The following is an 18410-nucleotide window of genomic DNA, read 5'->3' as shown; positions in this document are numbered from 1 at the left end:
GATAACATTGATCAGCAGCTATCCTGTTTTATAAAGTTATAAAGACAAAACAATGATAAAATCAGTTGTTAAAAGTATATTTAAAATAATTTGAATTGTACACAAGGAAACTATTTGAAAAATATTTAAAATCATTTAATTTCAATTTAAAATCTGCTTGGGGCATGTCTGAATATTTATTGCACGATCATAACATAGATTAGCAGCTATCCTGCTATATGGACATAAAAACATGTATGGGGTTTTGTTTCTTGCAGTGCAGTGAGGCTGTCCAGTGTGTGTCCTCTAGTGGCCACTTACCTGTACTGCCTAAACTGACGTTTCAGAACTGAATGGCAAATGGATACAAAAAAGCAGCTGTCAAAATAAAACGTGATTTATTAATGTAGTATTTAAATCTGAATATTTTTAACATGATTTAAATAACTTTAATTGTAAATTTGTAAAATTCCTAATTTATTTACATTTTAATTTCAAATGAATACATAATCGATTATTTTTTAAATTGGTACTCGTCCTTTATTCAATTGTGTCCCTGTGAGTGTTTTGAGTGCCTGTGATTTGCATGTTTATACAATATTAATCTGTGCTGATATAACAAGGACAGGATGATTTTATAGTCTGATTATTATGTGATTATGAAGATAACCCATCTGCACGCAGAACAGCAGTGGCAGATATATATAAGCCTCGGATTTCCACACACACCACCATCATCAAGTTCTTTTAAATCCCAGTAAAAATATATTGCATTTCAACATTTATAATGTTTATATGTTTATCATAAGCATCATGAACGTCCACATGATCACACACAATCCCAGTTTAATCCCACAGATTGCAGGAAGTGTGAAAGCTAAAACTTCAGAGAGATTAATCAGCCTTGACATGTGTGTGTGTGTCGGTCGTGAAGCGCAGCTGAAAACAAACCCTTTGTCCGTCCTTGTAGGTGTCAATCCGCAGGATCTGCTTACAAAGACATGTGAGAACAAGACACCCGTGGAAAGAGTTTGCCAAAAGATCACTTACAGTGTGTTTGAGAGGGCATTGTGGGAATGGAGATTGATCATTGCTCACTTGTAAACAATGACCATTCTTTGGCAATATTACATCCTGTAATCAATGATCGAATGTCCTATGGTCACATGCAGTGTGATGCTCATTAAACAGATGATTTATAAGTAAAGAATTATAAATCATAAACAATCAGGAAGACACAAAGTAGAAAGAACAAACTGAATCTGCTTCCCATGACCCAGACAAACACCCAATCTGTAACGTGCTTTAAAGTGAACACTTGAGCAGGGCATTCTGAATTAATACATTTATTTTATTAATTTAAATATAGTAAAATCATATTGAGAGGACGTTTTCATTGGTTATAAAGCGTTTTATAGACAACTGCTATAGTGCTTTTTTGATCTATAGGAAAATGGCAGGAACAGAGCAAGGTCAAAGGTCAACAAAACAGTCAAGGTAGAGCAGCTGTGTGCTAGTGAGAAGTTATTCATATACTGTATATTTAGTATGTGACATTTAGGACACATACTGTAGGATTGTCTACTTCCACAGAGGACACTTTTAAACAAAGGTTAACATCTTGGCACCCAGATTTGTAATCATCAACTTTTCGATTATTGTTAACATTTGATTATAAGTTATATTGTCAAACACATGCCATCGGAAAGATATAAACATTTATATCACACAAGGAGCTTATAACTCAGGGAATCAGGAAATAAACAGTTTAAGGAACTTGTAGTACATATAAACATACGGTATATTTGGCAATTTTTAAGTGATGTAATTTGGCTTCTCTTTTCAATATCCCCTCAAAGGAGAACACACACGTCCTGACTGAGAACTTTCAGAAGGGTCTTAATGCTCTGCACTGGCTAAAATTGACCCGAGAAAAACAAATACAGCTCTATAGCCCCTTATATAGACGGATCACTTTATTTTCCAATCCTCCTCAGAGTGAAAGTCACGAAAACATGTCAGGGTCACATTTCACCCTAAAAGAAATAAAAAAAAGCTAAATTAATTAATTAAATAAAATAGAACAAATTACATTTTGCTTTTAGAGAGAAAGTTAAGTCTACTATTCAGATTTTTTTTCATTGTAACTTTGCCACAATGTAATTTTGCCATATATATATTTAAAAAAATGATTTACATTTTGTAATTAATTTTCGCATTACAGTAATCAGAATGAGATTTTTGTACATTTACACTAATTGGGATATAGGAATTACACGAATTGGAGGCCGGAAAGGGCCTTAATTGTCATGAAAACAATATAAAAATACAAAATATTGAATTTTGTCTTTCTTTCTTTAGTAAAAAAAAAAAAGTGAAATATTACCTTGACAGGTTTCGTTAGATTCACCCGTTACCACGCCAGCTTTTTCCTATCTAACAACACAACCGTCCATGCCGGAGGTCACATGTTCAGGAATAAGCGCGCACAGCTCCTCATCGGTTAACTGGTTGACCTCCATGATTTTATGAAGCTGCTCCGTGTAGCGCGCTTGATCCTGCAGGAAGTGAGGGATACGCACATGATCCATCAGAGCCAAACCCTTCAGACGCTCCACATCCTCATAGGACACCTGCACAACCACACACACACACACAAGTCTGTCGATTTTGTGCGTTCTGAATAAAGTGTGTGCACTGTTCATCTTATAATTAAAGGTTAGTTTTGAATGTTGACTCCAAACTAACCTTTCCCAGAGCCAATAGCAGCTGGAAGTCAATCTTGTCTCTGTGTCTGAGGATCTTCAGGATGCCATCTAGATAAACCTGGTCCTTACTGAAACAACCTTAATAGCAAACATATTTTATTATTAACATGAATAGAAACAATGATAGTTATTTGAGACGTCATATTTCTGAGAATCAGGATGTGGCACCTGGAAGTGCCGTGTCCGTCTGTCCCCGTTTGGCTCTGACGCAGTAGTCCCATCGTGTGTTGGGGTCGTGGACGAATCGGCCCAGGTTGTGGAACAGCTGTGAGAAGGACATGCGGCTTGCCTGGTAGACGGTGTAGTAGAGCAGGGCGGCGCGCCACAGGGTGGGGTCCTTGCGGAAGAGCACGCTGTGGATACTTGCCAGACCCTCCTCCGTGGGGTTGATGGGACGCAGACCATGTTTCTTTCTGCCCCCGCCGCTGCTCCACGGCTGGTGACTGTTGTTGATGCCGCGGAAGTAGTGCGTACCTGAGCCAAAGATGTAGAGAGGTTTACTTTACCAATCAAATCAGAACAATCTGGAACTTGATCAAAATTAAAGATCAAATGAAGATCAAAAGTAATAGTAATAGTTACCAAGACCCTAGATTAAGCTCATTGTTGTATACCCTTGTGAGAAATAAATGTGCTTAATTGTATTAAATGTACACTTGTAGTGTAATTGAAATCTTAAAAGTATATTTTTTAAAAAGTATACTTGCAGATAATATATTATATTAAGTAAAAGTCCACTTAAAGGTACTCATTTTCATGACTTTCTTAACACACATACGTACACTTAAAAAAAAGTGTACTTTGTAATAATGTCAAATAAAAAGTGTACTTTGTAATAATGTCAAATTAAAAGTATAACTATAAAGTTCATTTTAAATAATGTTTTAAACATCTTTTGTCGTGCTGTAAAGTACACTTATTTGGATGTGTGGACTTACATACTATAAGCACATGTAAAGTACTTGACTACAATTGTAGTGTGTTATTCATACATACATTTTGATTATTATTACATTTGATGAATATTATTACGTTCGACAGTACACTTAACCATATTTCAAAGACAATATATGAAATTACAAATAAAGATTATTTAAGTTCTACTTAAGTGGGTCAAAAAAGGTCAGCTTATTGGATGTAATACATTTTAATTGAATTGCTATAAACATGTAATTAAGAGTCTGAAAACAATACATTTAGTTAGTTAGTCATTAGTTATTACTTATACTTAAGTCAAGTCACCTTCATTTATATAGCGCTTTTAACAATTAATATTACTTCTATTTTGTCTTTGAAATGGGGTTAAAGGTTCCAAAAGGGCTGAAACTTCCTCTAAATGTTATATCTATGGAAACTTGTATGTCATGTATTTGAAATGACATTTTAATGATGAAGTTGCAGTTTAGTACATTTAAAATATATTAACTTTAAATATTTCTGAATCAATCGTTAGAATTATAATCAAGTACTTTACATGAGCTTCAGTGCAGTGGCGTAGGTTTGATTTTGAAATTGGTGGGGACGGGGACATCAATATATAATATATTTTAAGTTTTGATCGAAATTATTGCTAGGGATATATCAGTGTCACTGCTAAAGGATACGCCCCTATTCGGGTCAACACATTAAAATAAGCGTATTTAAAGTGTATTCAAAATAATTCTGTTTTAATATTCTTTAAAAGTACAACTTTTAATTTTACATTATTACTTTTTTTTAAAAGTGTACTTAAGGAAAGTTCATTTTCTTGACTGTTTCTTAACACACTTAAGTACACTTAAAGGGATAGTTCACACAATTTCGGTCATCATTTACTCACCCTCATGTTGTTCCAAACCCAAAACCAAATGAAATGGGTGAGCTATCCCTTTAAGTGGTCTTTTATTTTAACAATGTCATATTATCTACATGTACAGTTTTTTAAAAGTATACTTTTAAGATTTTAGGTACAGTACAAGTGCATATTTAATACAATTAGTCACACATTTTCACAAGTGACTCTCTTGTGACTAAAAATGTCTTAACAAAAACATTATAAACAGCGCTAACCCCTAGGCTAGGCCATGTCTCCAGCAGCCGAACCCTGAATTGTGTGCAGAGAAAGTGAAGGCGAGAGAGAACACACAGCGTGGGAGTGTAATTACTGTGTTCCTGACACTGAGCTCTGATACGCTCTGGGTGTAATAGTCCCTGACAGCAGGAACACAAGCTGTGGCCGACACGGATCGCTGATTTTCATGGGGTGACCGTGACATGATCCAAAGCACAGAACACAAGTGAGTGGAGCTGGTGGATCATGAAAGTCTAGAATGGGTCTTACTATTCTATTCAGTTATTTAATATGAGCCTCAACTGGCTATCAGACGCTCTCACACACAAACACACACCGATTTCATGCCTCAGCATCCCCTCCAGCCACTGCTCTCTGGCAGTAGAGATGTTAATGGTGAGTGTAGGTCTGCTGTTCACCACAGTCATAGACGCTCTGGACAGGAGGTCATCAGTAAGATGAACCACAATCTACAGAGAAAGACATTTCTAGATTTAAACTTCATAAAGCTCTCAAGATGAGAAAAAAAAAAAAATCAATAAACTACACTATCGTTCAAGTCAGTAAGATTTGTTTTGAAGGAAATTAAATGAACACGCCAACTTTTTGGGACTTTAGCTTATTCACCATATCCCCCAGAGTTAGATAAGTCCATACATACAGTTTTCATCTCCGTGCGTGCCGTAACTCTGTCTGGCGCACCCACCGCTATCAAAGAATCTTGAAAAAATTCCACAAAAATATAATAGTAACTGTTTTCAACTGTTTTGAGCAGCAAATCGGAAGATTAGAATGGTTTCTATAGGATCATGAAGTTATTTTAAATTGTAATAATATTTAACAATTTTACTGTATTTTGATCAAATGGTGAACATTATAACTTATTTCAAAAACAACTTACTGACCGCAGGCTTTTGAACATAAGTGCATATTGTTGTGTATTTTTCTCAAATTTTTGAGGTTAGTATGCTTTTTAGGGTTAAATTAAAAGTGCAGTTAACAAACTGAATATCCATCTAAACGTTTCTTTCTAAGTACCTCACTCTCTCACCTCTCCTATACATCCTTCCTTCTCCATGTATTTCTTGACGTGGTACCAGATGCGGCTCTTGGTGAGGAGGTTTCCTCCTGTAGCCTGCTCAAACTTCTCATAGGAACCGTACTTCTGTAGGGCCAACTCCATGATCCTCACAGCCTGAGACATCAGCAAGCACTCAGTCATGGGCAATAAAAGAGAACTTATAGAAGATTTTAGAACAAAGATAAATACACCAAAAGCAAGGCTTCACTGATGATCAAAATGGTTCCATGTCTATGCCAGAGGTCATTCTGTTAAAAAAACAGGTACCCACTTATCATTTTGAGAAGTGATTCTAATGTAAATGATTAATTTTACAAAACTTCAGACTATTATTTAGAAGATTTTTTTTAACGCATATAATTAATTTGTATATTAATGTATATTATTGTATAGCCTAGGCTAGTATTTATATGATAGGATAAAATGTTGCCTTGGGTAGCAGGGGGCCGGGACCCACTAGGGGGCCTTAGCAAACTTACAAGGGGCCGCAAGTGCCACAAAAGTATTTAAATGAATGAATTTTAAATATAACTTTAATCTAAATTACAATACTGTTAATATATAAATGCATTAAATCAAGATGTAAACTGAAATAATATACATTTTCATTTACCCTCAATAAACATACAGATCTAGAACATAACTTCTAGAATCACAAAAAGAATTGTGGTTAATTTTATATTAATTGAATATATTAAATTAACCATGTTAATTAATTTGATGTATCAGGAAAAAAATGGATAGGTTTAGAATAGAATATATTTCAGAAATATCTGTATTTAGAGGGGGGGGGGGGCTTTGAATATTGTGTTGGATAATAGGGGGCCTTTGAGTCAAAAAGGCTGAGAACCAATAGAGTAAGACAGTCTTGTGTTCAAGGTTATGAAGCTACTGATATTTTCTTTAAATACATTTATCCATTTTTCAATAAGCATAGTAACAAAGGTTGAAACTGTAAGATCAACTTTTGTAGCCTAAGTGAGCCTAAGTAAACTAAAATTCCCGTTTTAGCTTTCAGAATTATAGTTGGGCTGATATTTGGGTGTGCTGTTTGGGCTTTGAGATGAAACACTGGCTGCAAATAAGACATGCTTGCAGAAGCATGACTCAAAATGATTCTCAATTGTTATGTCATGAATGTATAGACCTCAGTAAATAACTAGGCCACAGTTGGGGACTTTTGGTGCTGAGTGTGGATTTATGAGAACTGATTTGTGAACCGTCAGGATCAGCCTGAGGGTGATCCACAGTGAGCTCAGCACTCTGAGACAATCAATATAATGCTCTGAAATGACTCTGCTCCAGCACATAGAGCCCTAATACAGACACTTCTATACTTTCTTTTAAACATTATCTAACCTGTAACATATAACTTGATATGTTGTTGTTATCTGCTGGTTGAGTCAGGAACACTATTGTGGGATCTCTTAGGCTACGCCGTATACAAAGTGCTCTGTAATCCCTTTCCAAACTCCCCTCGCAGTGTAGTTTTGGCCTTGTTAATAGCTAGTGGGAAACTGAATTAAATTGAATTAAATTAACTCTTTATCTTTCAAAAAAGGGTTTATTAGTCTGATTGTGTTGTTGGTAACATGTTGCTTTTGAGCTGCTGGATCCAGGTTTGTAGTACAGAACTAAAGAGTCAGAAAGTTTCTTTTCAAGAGTAATTCCATTTAATCTCATTTATAGGGCTGTGACCTTGCGGGACGTGAATAAGAGTAACTAGCACAAAACCTTACAGAAGATATCAGGATAAAAGAATGAGGGGGAATGAATGCAGGTGCTAAATGCGGCAGATCGTGGGAGAGAGTGAAATAAAGACCTTGACGTCAGATTTGCTGTGACTTCTGGCACACTGCAGCACTTTAACCAAGTTAAGACGAGGTCAGCTCAGAGATCTCAGACAAACATGGCAGAGTCCTTATGTACATCTGCTAATTCTCTCCCAAATACTTCTTAAAGGGGTCATCGGATGCAAAATTCACTATTATATGGTGTTTGCATATAAATGTGTCTTTGCAGTGTGGACACAACCACTATACAATAAAACAAAAAAATCCATTCACTCCTTTTTTTATCCTCAAAGAGTCTAAACACTCTCAATAATCAAGCCATTTGGATTTTCTGAGCAATATGATGTCATATTGCTCATGCTCCGCCCACGACCGCTGACGGACTGTCCCGTATTAGCATATTTCCTGTATTAGCATATTTCCCGTATTAGCAAATTTCCGCTCTCAGCCATTTGTATAGCCTACTGTCCGCCAAGGCATCACTTTACGTGTCTTGTGTCGAGGCGCCCCATGGAAGAGAGGGGTGGGGTGAGCTCATTATCATTTAAAGAGACATGCACCGAAATGTGTCACAGTGAACAGAGCTGTTTTTGAGGAGGTAAAAAGGGTGTTGCTTTACACAACCATTGAGGAATTTTAACCAAAGTATGTTACAAACTTTACATGAAGATACATTTCTTCCACTGTCATTGTTGCTGTATTGTTGTGTGCTTATGTTGTTATTGAGAGGAAAGTGCGCAGCACATATACATATTTATCTAAACGCCGCTCCCAGCAGCGTGGGCGGTGTCAGGATGTGCAGTACTTCAATTAAATTTTTCCTCTAAGCGAAGATCAAAAATGATCTTGATATGATTCGCCTTAATTGCTGGTCAACACATAAGGAAAACAATTGGAGAAAATGCTATTGACCCCTTGAGGCATTGGACACACCTTTGTTGTAGCTATATAAAGGTGCGGTCACAATAGTGAAATCTTACCAAAATTTTGTGGACAAAAAAGGTACATTGTGTAGTGATGCATTACTGTACATTCACACCGCCGCCGGCGAGAGCGCATTTTGCCCCTCTCGCCGGCGGCGCCGTGAGATTCAGGGACTTTCTAGTGCTCTGACGTAGATTTTAGAATGCGTGATTTTTTAAAAACTTTATTTAAAGGAGCCGCAAAGCAAATAAGAACTGAACATAAATCAGTATCCTATTTTGTGCATACTGGCCACACGTAGGGTATAAGTTAACCTATTAAAATCTTTTAAATGTGAAAGTAACAAAACACCAACAATTTCAGACACCTTTTTCCATTCGTCGTTCTTTTTATTAATGTCCCTGTATGTAAACAGGGACACGTCGTACAATAACGGGAAACCCGCAACAGAAATAATTAACTTTTCCTCCATTTTGCTTAGGAACTAATGTGGTCGGAACCAAAGTTTACAGGATTGTGTTCTCTGGTATCCTCTCAGGCGGAGGACTTCTACATTCCGATTGGTTGCCGCTGGTTGCCGCCGAACCGCGTCATAGCTTATTACCATAAAGTGGACAAATTTCAACTCTTCTCGCCGTCCAAGACGCGCCGCGCCGCCCTCGCCGGAGGTCGCCGCTGGCTCTCATTGAAAATGAATGGCTTCCGGCCAATTTGACGCTCTCGCCGCCGGCGGTGTGAACGTACAGTTAGGCTAAGCTCACACAGAAATCCCTCTCAAGCATTGTTGGTCAACACAGCAAATTTGTGTGACAGACTTGAACCTGAAAAGCGGAATCCTCACACAAAATAGTTTGTGACTATTATGATGAATACCACAGGTTACAGTATACACATTTTTTTTTATTAATATGAAAAAGGTTCTTAATATGATATTTATGAGAGTATTGGCACTTACCTGTGTGAGGAAGCGGTCTGAAGCATTGCTGTGCTTTGCTAGTACTTGTGGTGGCAAAGGATTGCTGTACTCAAACTGAGGGTTGTATTTAAAGTCTGATTTGAAAAACCTGGCCTTCTCCTTCTCCACGTTGGATGGCTTTATGGCAGTGAGGATGCACAGCTTCTTGATTGAGTTCTCTCCATCACGTGCAGTAGAGAGCACTCTGGAAAGCTGCGGGAGTTTTGTGCCGGCTGGGCAACTGTTTTTGGGCCTGGGGATGGGGCAAGGGGACAGACGGATGGCACTGCCCAGCACAGTGATGCTGTTCGTTTGCTTGGAACTGTTGGTGGAGAAACAGGAGAACACAGACTGAGCGTGCCTGGTGTCTCTGCAACCAAAAGCCAGCCCACTCATTGTGAGAGGTGCAAGGGTCGGCAGGGATTTGTCGCGATGCGTTGCCGTGGAGACTCTTTTCGGGAACTTGTAAGATGAGCTCTTAGGGATCTCCTGAGCATCTGACTCTTTCTGCAGCAGTGTGTTGTAGCTGCTGGTGGTCGTGTTAAACAGGTCCTTTAGAACGCCAGAGGATACGTGCTCCAGACGCAGCTGACTGGGGCTCACAGGCTTCTCCAAGGGGCTCAGGACACAACTCTTAGATGTTTCCAGCCCTGGCCAATGGAGCAGTTCTGGAAGGAAATATCACAAGATGGAATACTACAATAGTCTCTAGTGGCTCTTTGAAAAGGAGGCATAACAGGACTATGTCTTGAAGAAACAAACATATGTGGTTCATACTTCTTTTATATTTTCTAGAAACCATTTAAATAATATATACTGAAGGTGTGCTACAATATATTTCAGTGTTGTAGTAGTCAAGACCAGCACACTCAAGTACAGGCACAGACTTGAGTGAGTCAGAGTCAAGAGCGAGACTAGAAGAGGGTCACATCTGAGTCAGGACAGAGACCAGAGTCCACATTAAAACGACTGAAAACGCGGATCATGTGACCATTCACCAACACTGGGCATGCGCGTGCCGGTGTAAACAGGCGCATGTAGACAGTTATAGCACTGTAAAATGCAGAATTTACTTGCACAACAGCTGCTAGCAAAGACATCAACGTCAGTAACACTTGTAATTCGTTATCCATGTTGCAGTCACTAACGTTACGTAGTCCAGGCTGTTTTTGTATGTTTTCTTCCCGGGGACGGGTCATGTGATGGGTGGCTGACGAATCAGGGAAGGATACGCCAGGACTGATGAAATCCAATTATCCTGGGGCCTCATTTATAAAAAGTGCATAAACACAGATTTGAACAGAGTACGCTAAAATCCACACAAATGTTCAAATTTATAAAAACAGTGTTTGACGTGGAAAAGTGCTTAGAGCCACGTCAGGGTCTATGCAGACGTACGCAGTACGCTCTTTTCCTTGTGGCAGAGAGTCGAGGTACTGCAAGTATTTGGAAATCTAAGCAATTTTTGCCGCTCGCGATTCTAAAGGATTTGGACATTGACTGGTGGCCTTTTATGTTAATGACATTAACTGGGCTGATTACAAGATGCAGATCTGAAACCATTAATTTATGATTTATACATTTCATATCTGGAAGAGAGGTGTACGCACATTTTTTGTGCGTACGTTCGTTCTCTGAATCAATCGTACAGATATTTCTCGTACAATGAATGTAAGATTAAATGGACGGTTTCTAAGCAACATTTTAGAAATGAGGCCCCTGGTCTCGAGTACTATATGGCTTTACTTTGCGAACGAAGAATTAGGAAGGGTGTTGTCTGTGTTTGTGTATGTGTATGACGAGGCCAATGCGAGACAAGCACATCCGGCCACAGAGGCTACAATAGAAAGACTGTAGTTCAGAGTTGCAGTGACATGATTTTTGCAAAAGGGATTTGTCTTCACGACTGACTCAAAGCAGCTCAAAGCAGTTGACAGCCTGATGAATGGTATGTCTCCAGGTTACCTGATCGGAGGCTAACTGAGACCATTGGTGTTTGTCAATTTGACACGCACCAGGAGATTTCTTCAAAGAGTCTTTAAACTTCTTTATTGGTGCTCCTTTGTTGCGATGACCAGTAGCAAGTTCACTATAGAGCACGATCTTGGGTAGGCGATAGTCCTCCATCCTGGAGATTTGACCTACCCAGCACAGCTAAGTCATCAACAGCATGGCCTTGATGCTGGAGACTTCCACCAGTTCGAAAAAATAAATAATAATAATCGAACCAGTGGATGATTTGGAGACAGCACACTAATCTTTGTACTCTTCTCCAGGTGTTTGTTTTTTCAGACTCTTTTGTACAGTCTGCCAAATGCGCTGTTGGCCTTTGACAGCCTATTCTCAATCTCTTTTTCAACCATGGCATCCAAGTAAAGTGATAAACTGTTTTCAACTCTGTCCCATCTATGGTGATCTGAGGAGGATGGTTGACTTCCTGTGGTGTGGGCTAATAGAGAAATCTGGTCTTTTTCAGTAAAACTACTAGGCTATATTGTGAATCTTAGTTGTGCCTAACAAAGGTTTAGCTGTTACCATAGTCAAAGTATCACAGCCTCTTGTAGTGTGAAATATATTATGAGGTCCGAGAGCAGAGAACACCAGGTGGAATTTCAAGTAAAGGAATCTTGAATCTACTCTTGAATTTGAGACCAGTCGCGCCATTGTCAGTTCAGTGTTGTGTCCCCATTTCCCTGGAAATAAAATCTCCTTTGCCCATTTACCCTTGACTTCAACAAAAGACAAGAAACAGATCCGAACAGCATAGTGAAATTAAGCTTGTTGAAAGCAGCTCTTTCACTGTCTAATGAAGGCTGATTTATACTTCTGCGTCGGACCTGTGCCGTAGCCTCTACGCGTCGGTTTTCATAATTCTGCGTCGCAATTCCACATGCAGAGGGAGAATATGTAACCCATGAGAGAGGGGTTCTAGCAGACCAATCACAGCGTTTGCGGTCCACGTAGAATTGACGCGTTGTTACATTTTTGGAGAGCTGCACGTCAAGCTACGCCATAGGCTACGACGTAGCTACGGCGTGGGTTCGACGCAGAAGTATAAATCAGCCTCGAGTTGATTTCATAGACCAGGTTAATCCTATTAGAACACAAAACAAAAACAATTTACCATTCAGCATGAAAGGTACTGCTGGATAATCCTGCCCTGCCTCCATTCAATGATCCTGCAGGCTTTTATTTGTTGCTTTGGATAAAAGAATCTGCTAAATCATTAAATATCAGTGTTTGAACTGTTTGTTACTCTATCAGCTCAGGAGGATAGACTAAGGATACATCAGTTACGTCAAGCAACTCTGTGGCACACGCCTCTGTAAAATACGCTTCATCAGAGAACAGGCCTGACAGGTGCACTGAAGTAGAAGGACCACCGCCTCCTCAGCATCAAAGAGCCAAACTAGCCAAGAAGCAAAACTGTCTGTGTATGTTTAGATCTGTGGGGCTTCATTGGCTGATGTAGCATGCATAAGTGAAATTGAAAAGCCCATTTAACCACACTAAACATGAATGTCAGTGCATTAGATACAAAAAAGTGATAAACCATTGCATCAGAACAAAATTTTCCTTTCAGAGTCTTTATTGCAATTAACGGTGTATCAGTAATTTTAGTGAACGTATCAAAGCAGGTTCCTTTCAAGTTCACGGGTAGTTCAAAAGGAATTATGTTTTAATTAAATGCACTTCAGTTCCTTAAAGCAGTGGGTCATTGAAATTCATTGAAAAACATTGTGTTGTAACATTAGCGTAAACTGACAGATTTAGCAGTTCCGCATCAACTTCCGTACACTAAAACTCGCTTCCGGGCACGTAAAAACGTCAGAGTGACTCTTAACAGATTCAACCAATGAACTTTTGATGTGTCATTTACTGGAGGAGGGTGTTATCTTCGTTTCTTAGCTTTGATTGGTTTATTTTTGGCCTATGAAATGCTCGTAAAAGGCAATTTCCTTGAGGCGGCGCGGTGTGGGGAACTATGTTACATGTCACAAGATTCCGTACAGTCATTGTTTGGAGCGTAACATGAAACCGTACAACGGGCCATCATGATTTCGACGACGTGAAGGTATCGTTTTTATATAAATTTATGTGAATTACCTTAACTTTTGCTGTTTGTTACGTCATATGCTGTGTATATTATCTGTTGTCAGGCCGAAATAACCGATTTGGATGTGTATTTAGTTTCAGTATAAACTAAATACAATAAACTTCACGATCTAAACTTCTTCTGCTGTTTATTATTTGATAGGCTGTGTGTGTATTATGAAAGATTGTATCCTCCACCAAAAGTCCTTCATTTAGATCATTATTATTATTTTTTTTAAAACAATAAGGTAAACCCGTCAATGATGGTTAATGTATCAAACATGGCTTTAGGTTTTAGGAAACCGTGTAGCTACAAGAAAACACTGATGCACTTTTGATTTTGATATATGTTTTAGGAACATGAACATATTTATTAAAACAAATAAACAAAGAATGCAGTACATATATAAAATAGAACATATAATTGATATATATATATATAAAATAGAACATATAATTGGTATATATATATATATACAAAACTATTTATTAACCTATTTATATATCATGGCTCATGGCACACTCCCTGCACAGCCATGCCTCCTCTGGTACCACATGAGCGACACACTCAGTGTGGTACCAGAGGGTGCAATTTTCGCATTCTACCCACTCCACTATCTCCGTTGCAGAACCTGGAGGACTTGGCTGCTTGCAAGCGGCGCAGATGTCTTTCTGGAGCCGCTCCTGCTCCCTCTCTCTCCGTAGTCTTTCTCTCTCTTGTTCCCTCTCCCTCTGCTTCTCTCTCTCTCTCTGCTCCTTCCCCCTCTCTCTCTCCCTCTCTCTCTGTTCCTTCTCCCTCTCTCTCTGCTCCCTCTCTCTCTGCTTCCTCTTCTTCTCTTCCTCCATCAATGCTCTCCTTTCCTTGACTTCCTCCATCCTCCTTCTCTTCGCCTCCTGCTTCTCCGTCTCTTCCCTCTCCTTCTCAGCTTGGTGAGCTGCAAACTCGTCACTGGTTATGCAGCGTGCTCCGGCAGGAACCTGCTGCCGCCGCCTCCGGGCTGACTGGTCAAACCGTGGCGGGACCAGGATGTGGGCGAGCCCCTCTGGGATAATTCCAGCCGCGACTAAAGGATTTGGCGGCCGATGGCAGGTGGGGCACTCTACACAGCCAGCAACAACTGGCACTGAGATGTCAGGAGGAGCCATGGCGATGGTGGTGCCAGGCGGGGCTTGGTGGAACTGGGCCGTGGCGATGGTGGTGCCAGGCGGGGCTTGGTGGAACTGGGCCGTGGCGATGGTGGTGCCAGGAGGAGCTGGATGGATCTGGGCCATGGCGATGGAGGTGCCAGGAGGAGCTGGATGGATCTGGGCCATGGCGATGGTGGTGCCAAGAGGAGCTGGAGGGATCTGGGCCGTGGTGATGGTGGTGCTAGAAGGAGCTGGATGGACTGACACTGGAGGGATGATCATCATCTGAAATGTAAGTTAGAGGAGATAAAGTGAATTAAGTAAATTATTGTTTGCATTGTTTCTATTGTATCTATGCAGTGTCTATTGTTTTGTTGTTTTGTTTGTACCTGATCACTGTCCTCCAGTGCGTGCCTGTTCAGGGGGAACAAGCCTGTCAGCCGGAACCCCTTCTTTATGTTCTCCACGGTGGCCGCCTTTGGGTAAGCAAATTTTATGATTGATGAAAAATGCTTTTTCCCCAGGACAAGGTCCCCCCTGACCAGGCCCATATTTGTAGCCAGCTTGGTGAAGGCCTCTTTCAGTGGCCCGAAGAGGGACACATCGAGGGGCTGAAGGGCATGGGTGGTGTGGCTTGGCAGGCACACCACCTCCACACCATTGCCCCGACAGAGGTCCACCACGTCCTTGGACATATGGGTCTCGTGTTGGTCACAAGTTAGCAGGAGTGGACGCTCTGCCGGAGCATGCTTCAGGAAATGCTCGATCCACCTCACGAACAGGGGCCCGTCCATGTAGCCCTTCTCGCTGATGGCGTACAGGGCGTTGGGGGGGCCATCTAGCGCATAGCTATTACTGGGCAGGCATTGGGCATATATTATCATTGGAGGGATGCTCACACCTGCCGCGCTAGCACAGCAGTGGACGCTGATGTGCTCCCTTGTTAGGACTGTTTGTCGATACACATGTTTTTGTCCCCTCTGTGCATACACCTTCTCCTTCCTGCTCTTTTGTTTATCCCCAAAGCCTGTTTCGTCACAATTGAATACCAGGTGGGGACGATCATGCCAGCTCTTCTCACCAAACATGGGCTCCAGTATGTTGAAGAGTGCCTCCACCCGAGGCACCGTCACACCGAAGACCCTCTGCCGGTCCAGGGAGTCGGGGGTCCTGGCCGACAGCTCCGGGTGGCGCTCCCGGAAACGGCACCACCACATACGGCTCAGCCCATGTTCGAAGTTCACCGTTGTCTGGCGTCCCGAGGCCTTGACGATACCAGTGGCCATCAACGTCGCTACGGCCCTTGTCACGGGGAAGCCGTGCCTGCCCATCCAAATGATATAGGTAACTAAAGAGGCCTCTTCCTCCGGGAGGAGGGCGCGGCTGGGGTGGGGCTGGTAGGTGTAGCGGCCTCGCCGATGGTCCTGAAGAGTGTTGTGGGGGATGTCGTAGCGGGCCCCCACCGTTCTCAGGCTCCCCCCTGCCTCCAGCTCCTCCAGGGCCGCCTTCATGTCTTCTTTGGACCATTTTTTGTTGTGTTTTGGCATTTTCTGAAAACACACACACAAAAGACTTTGCGTTTTCTGTTTTGTTTGATTTTAAAAAATAAATAATAAATGGTTCATTAATTCTCCTGTTCATTAGTTCTTTGAGATCACTGGATTGAAGCAAAATGTTTATTTTTGTCCTGGGTGGCTTACATTATAACTATGTATATAAACTTAATAAAATGTGTATAATACTGTTCATTCATGTATTTATTAGCTAGTTCTTTGAGATCACTGGGTTGAAGCAAAATGTTTACATTTGTCCTGGGTGGCTTACATTATAACTATGTATATAAACTTAATAAAATGGGTATAATACTGTTCTTTAATTTATTCATTAGCACTAGCTAGTTCTTTGAGATCACTGGGTTGAAGCAAAATGTTTACATTTGTCCTGGGTGGCTTACGTTATAACTATAAACTTAATAAAATGGGTATAATACTGTTCATTCATGTATTCATTAGCACTAGCTAGTCCTTTGAGATCACTGGGTTGAAGCAAAATGTTTACATTTGTCCTGGGTGGCTTACATTAATGTTCATTCAAGTGTTCAAAATAGCGCACGTCAAAGTGCCCGTCAAAGTGCAGCTTCTTCTGCTTAGTTCTGCTTAGCTTACTTACTTCGTTTATGGACACCCTGCCTCATCGTGCAGGGTGTCTTATAGTAGTTATATTTCATTATGACACAATTTACCTCACATTTGAGTATTTGGTTGACTTTAATGACCTTATATCGCTGATCTGCAAAATATTGTTCATTAAGAAAAATGGCGCGTTCAGTCACCGCAGGTCGTTTTCCAAGACCATCGTTTTTAAACCGCCGTTTAAAAGGGGGTTTTATTAACCTTATAACACACATTTTAGGTTAAAAATATTCAACACGAATAACCATAACGTTTAACTTCAATACTATAGACCACATGACCAAAACTTCATTCATTTCATTCGCTGACTCTTTTCCCTCCTTCACTGGAGTCAACGCGAGATCTCCGCCCACCGCCATTTTTAAATGTCACTCGGGTGTCACTGTACTTACCGGTGAAATGTCGTCTTCAAAGGGCGTGGACTTCGACGATGTGTGAAGAATATAAAAGAGGACAAAACACAGTTTCCAAAGGTATATATAACTTTATTTGACCCGGAAGGGATTCATTGTACATTTGATTCAAAGCGTCACTGTACGGATTCATGTTACGGAAGCGCCGCTGTACGGAAGTTGATGCGGAACTGCTACCTGTAACTTCAATGGATTCAAGCATCATCTCGCTCGCGCTGTGAACCTCAACTTTTCACCCGTAAAGCAAACGTTTTTATCTAAACCAATGAAGCTCCCAAACGACACGACGAATATTCAGTGACGCTGTGATAATATCCTGCATATGTCCAGCACAGAGAAATGCTGTAGTTTGCAAATCTCCGCTTGTAAGATCTGACCGCGCGCAATCTCCGACTGCACTGCCGCTCCGGTCTGGACACTGAAGCAAGCGCATAAGAGGGTTGCCATGGTGCGCTGTCAACGTCACCCAACCCAAAACGTCAGTTCCGTTTTGAAGAGGCTTCTGTCGTGTATAATTTGTAAATGAGTATTTTATTGAAATACTTTTTAGTAAAAGGTTAATTTAATAGCATATTTCACAGTACTGACCCAACTGTAAATATATTTTAAGATAATTTACAAATAATTTAATTGTAAATACTTAATACAGAAGTCCAAATGCCTTCAAGTATGTTTAACGTTTTAGTTGCCATTTGTCATACAGTAACTCTTCAAATTCACTGTGTCAGTCATTTATTTTTATAAAGCATAAGTCATCTTCATTTATATAGTGCTTTTAACAATGCAGATTGTTTCAAAGCTGCTATAAAGAGATACACGTATAATTTAAAATAAGGACCTTGTTTTATGCTTTAAGGAAATTTATAAAAAATGTAGGTTGTAAGTTCTGATCTCATTTTGACGCTACAACACTCCTGTGTACTGTATATTGACACGATATTTAATATTTCTGTGAGACCACTGAACACATTTAGACACTTGACCCACCGAAATAACCCCAGTTCTCATTACAAATGCACGCATTCATACTCC

The 18410-nt window shown here is 40.3% G+C and overlaps 3 protein-coding genes across 4 annotated transcripts in view; 1 reads left to right on the top strand and 2 right to left on the bottom strand.

Moving 5' to 3' along the window:
* Positions 1–1311: 1311 nt before the first annotated feature.
* matcap2 (microtubule associated tyrosine carboxypeptidase 2) lies at positions 1312–17842 on the bottom strand. Its single transcript, XM_079591489.1, has 8 exons — positions 17556–17842; positions 9551–10218; positions 5849–5992; positions 5135–5267; positions 2916–3221; positions 2728–2825; positions 2366–2612; positions 1312–2015 (listed from the first exon to the last, which is right to left on the bottom strand). The coding sequence occupies exons 1-7, from the start codon at positions 17581–17583 to the stop codon at positions 2412–2414; spliced, it is 1578 nt and encodes a 525-aa protein (XP_079447615.1). The 5' UTR covers positions 17584–17842; the 3' UTR covers positions 1312–2015; positions 2366–2411.
* The window catches only part of LOC306987326 (uncharacterized protein), a 214267-nt gene continuing 204988 nt past the window's right edge, over positions 9132–18410 (top strand). For both annotated transcript variants that reach the window (XM_079591485.1, XM_079591487.1), the window contains exon 1: positions 9132–9345. The gene's annotated coding sequence lies outside the window, so the exon portion shown is untranslated. The remainder of the gene's footprint in view (positions 9346–18410) is intronic.
* LOC306987318 (uncharacterized protein) lies at positions 14022–16514 on the bottom strand. Its single transcript, XM_079591475.1, has 2 exons — positions 15163–16514; positions 14022–15058 (listed from the first exon to the last, which is right to left on the bottom strand). Exons 1-2 carry the CDS (start codon positions 16318–16320, stop codon positions 14144–14146), a joined length of 2073 nt encoding a protein of 690 aa, XP_079447601.1. The 5' UTR covers positions 16321–16514; the 3' UTR covers positions 14022–14143.

Source organism: Phoxinus phoxinus, assembly GCF_949152265.1.
Source record: "Phoxinus phoxinus genome assembly, chromosome: 19".
NCBI lineage: Eukaryota > Metazoa > Chordata > Actinopteri > Cypriniformes > Leuciscidae > Phoxinus > Phoxinus phoxinus.
The sequence above is the reverse complement of the archived record's forward strand: the minus strand, read 5'-3'. Positions and strand labels throughout refer to the sequence as shown.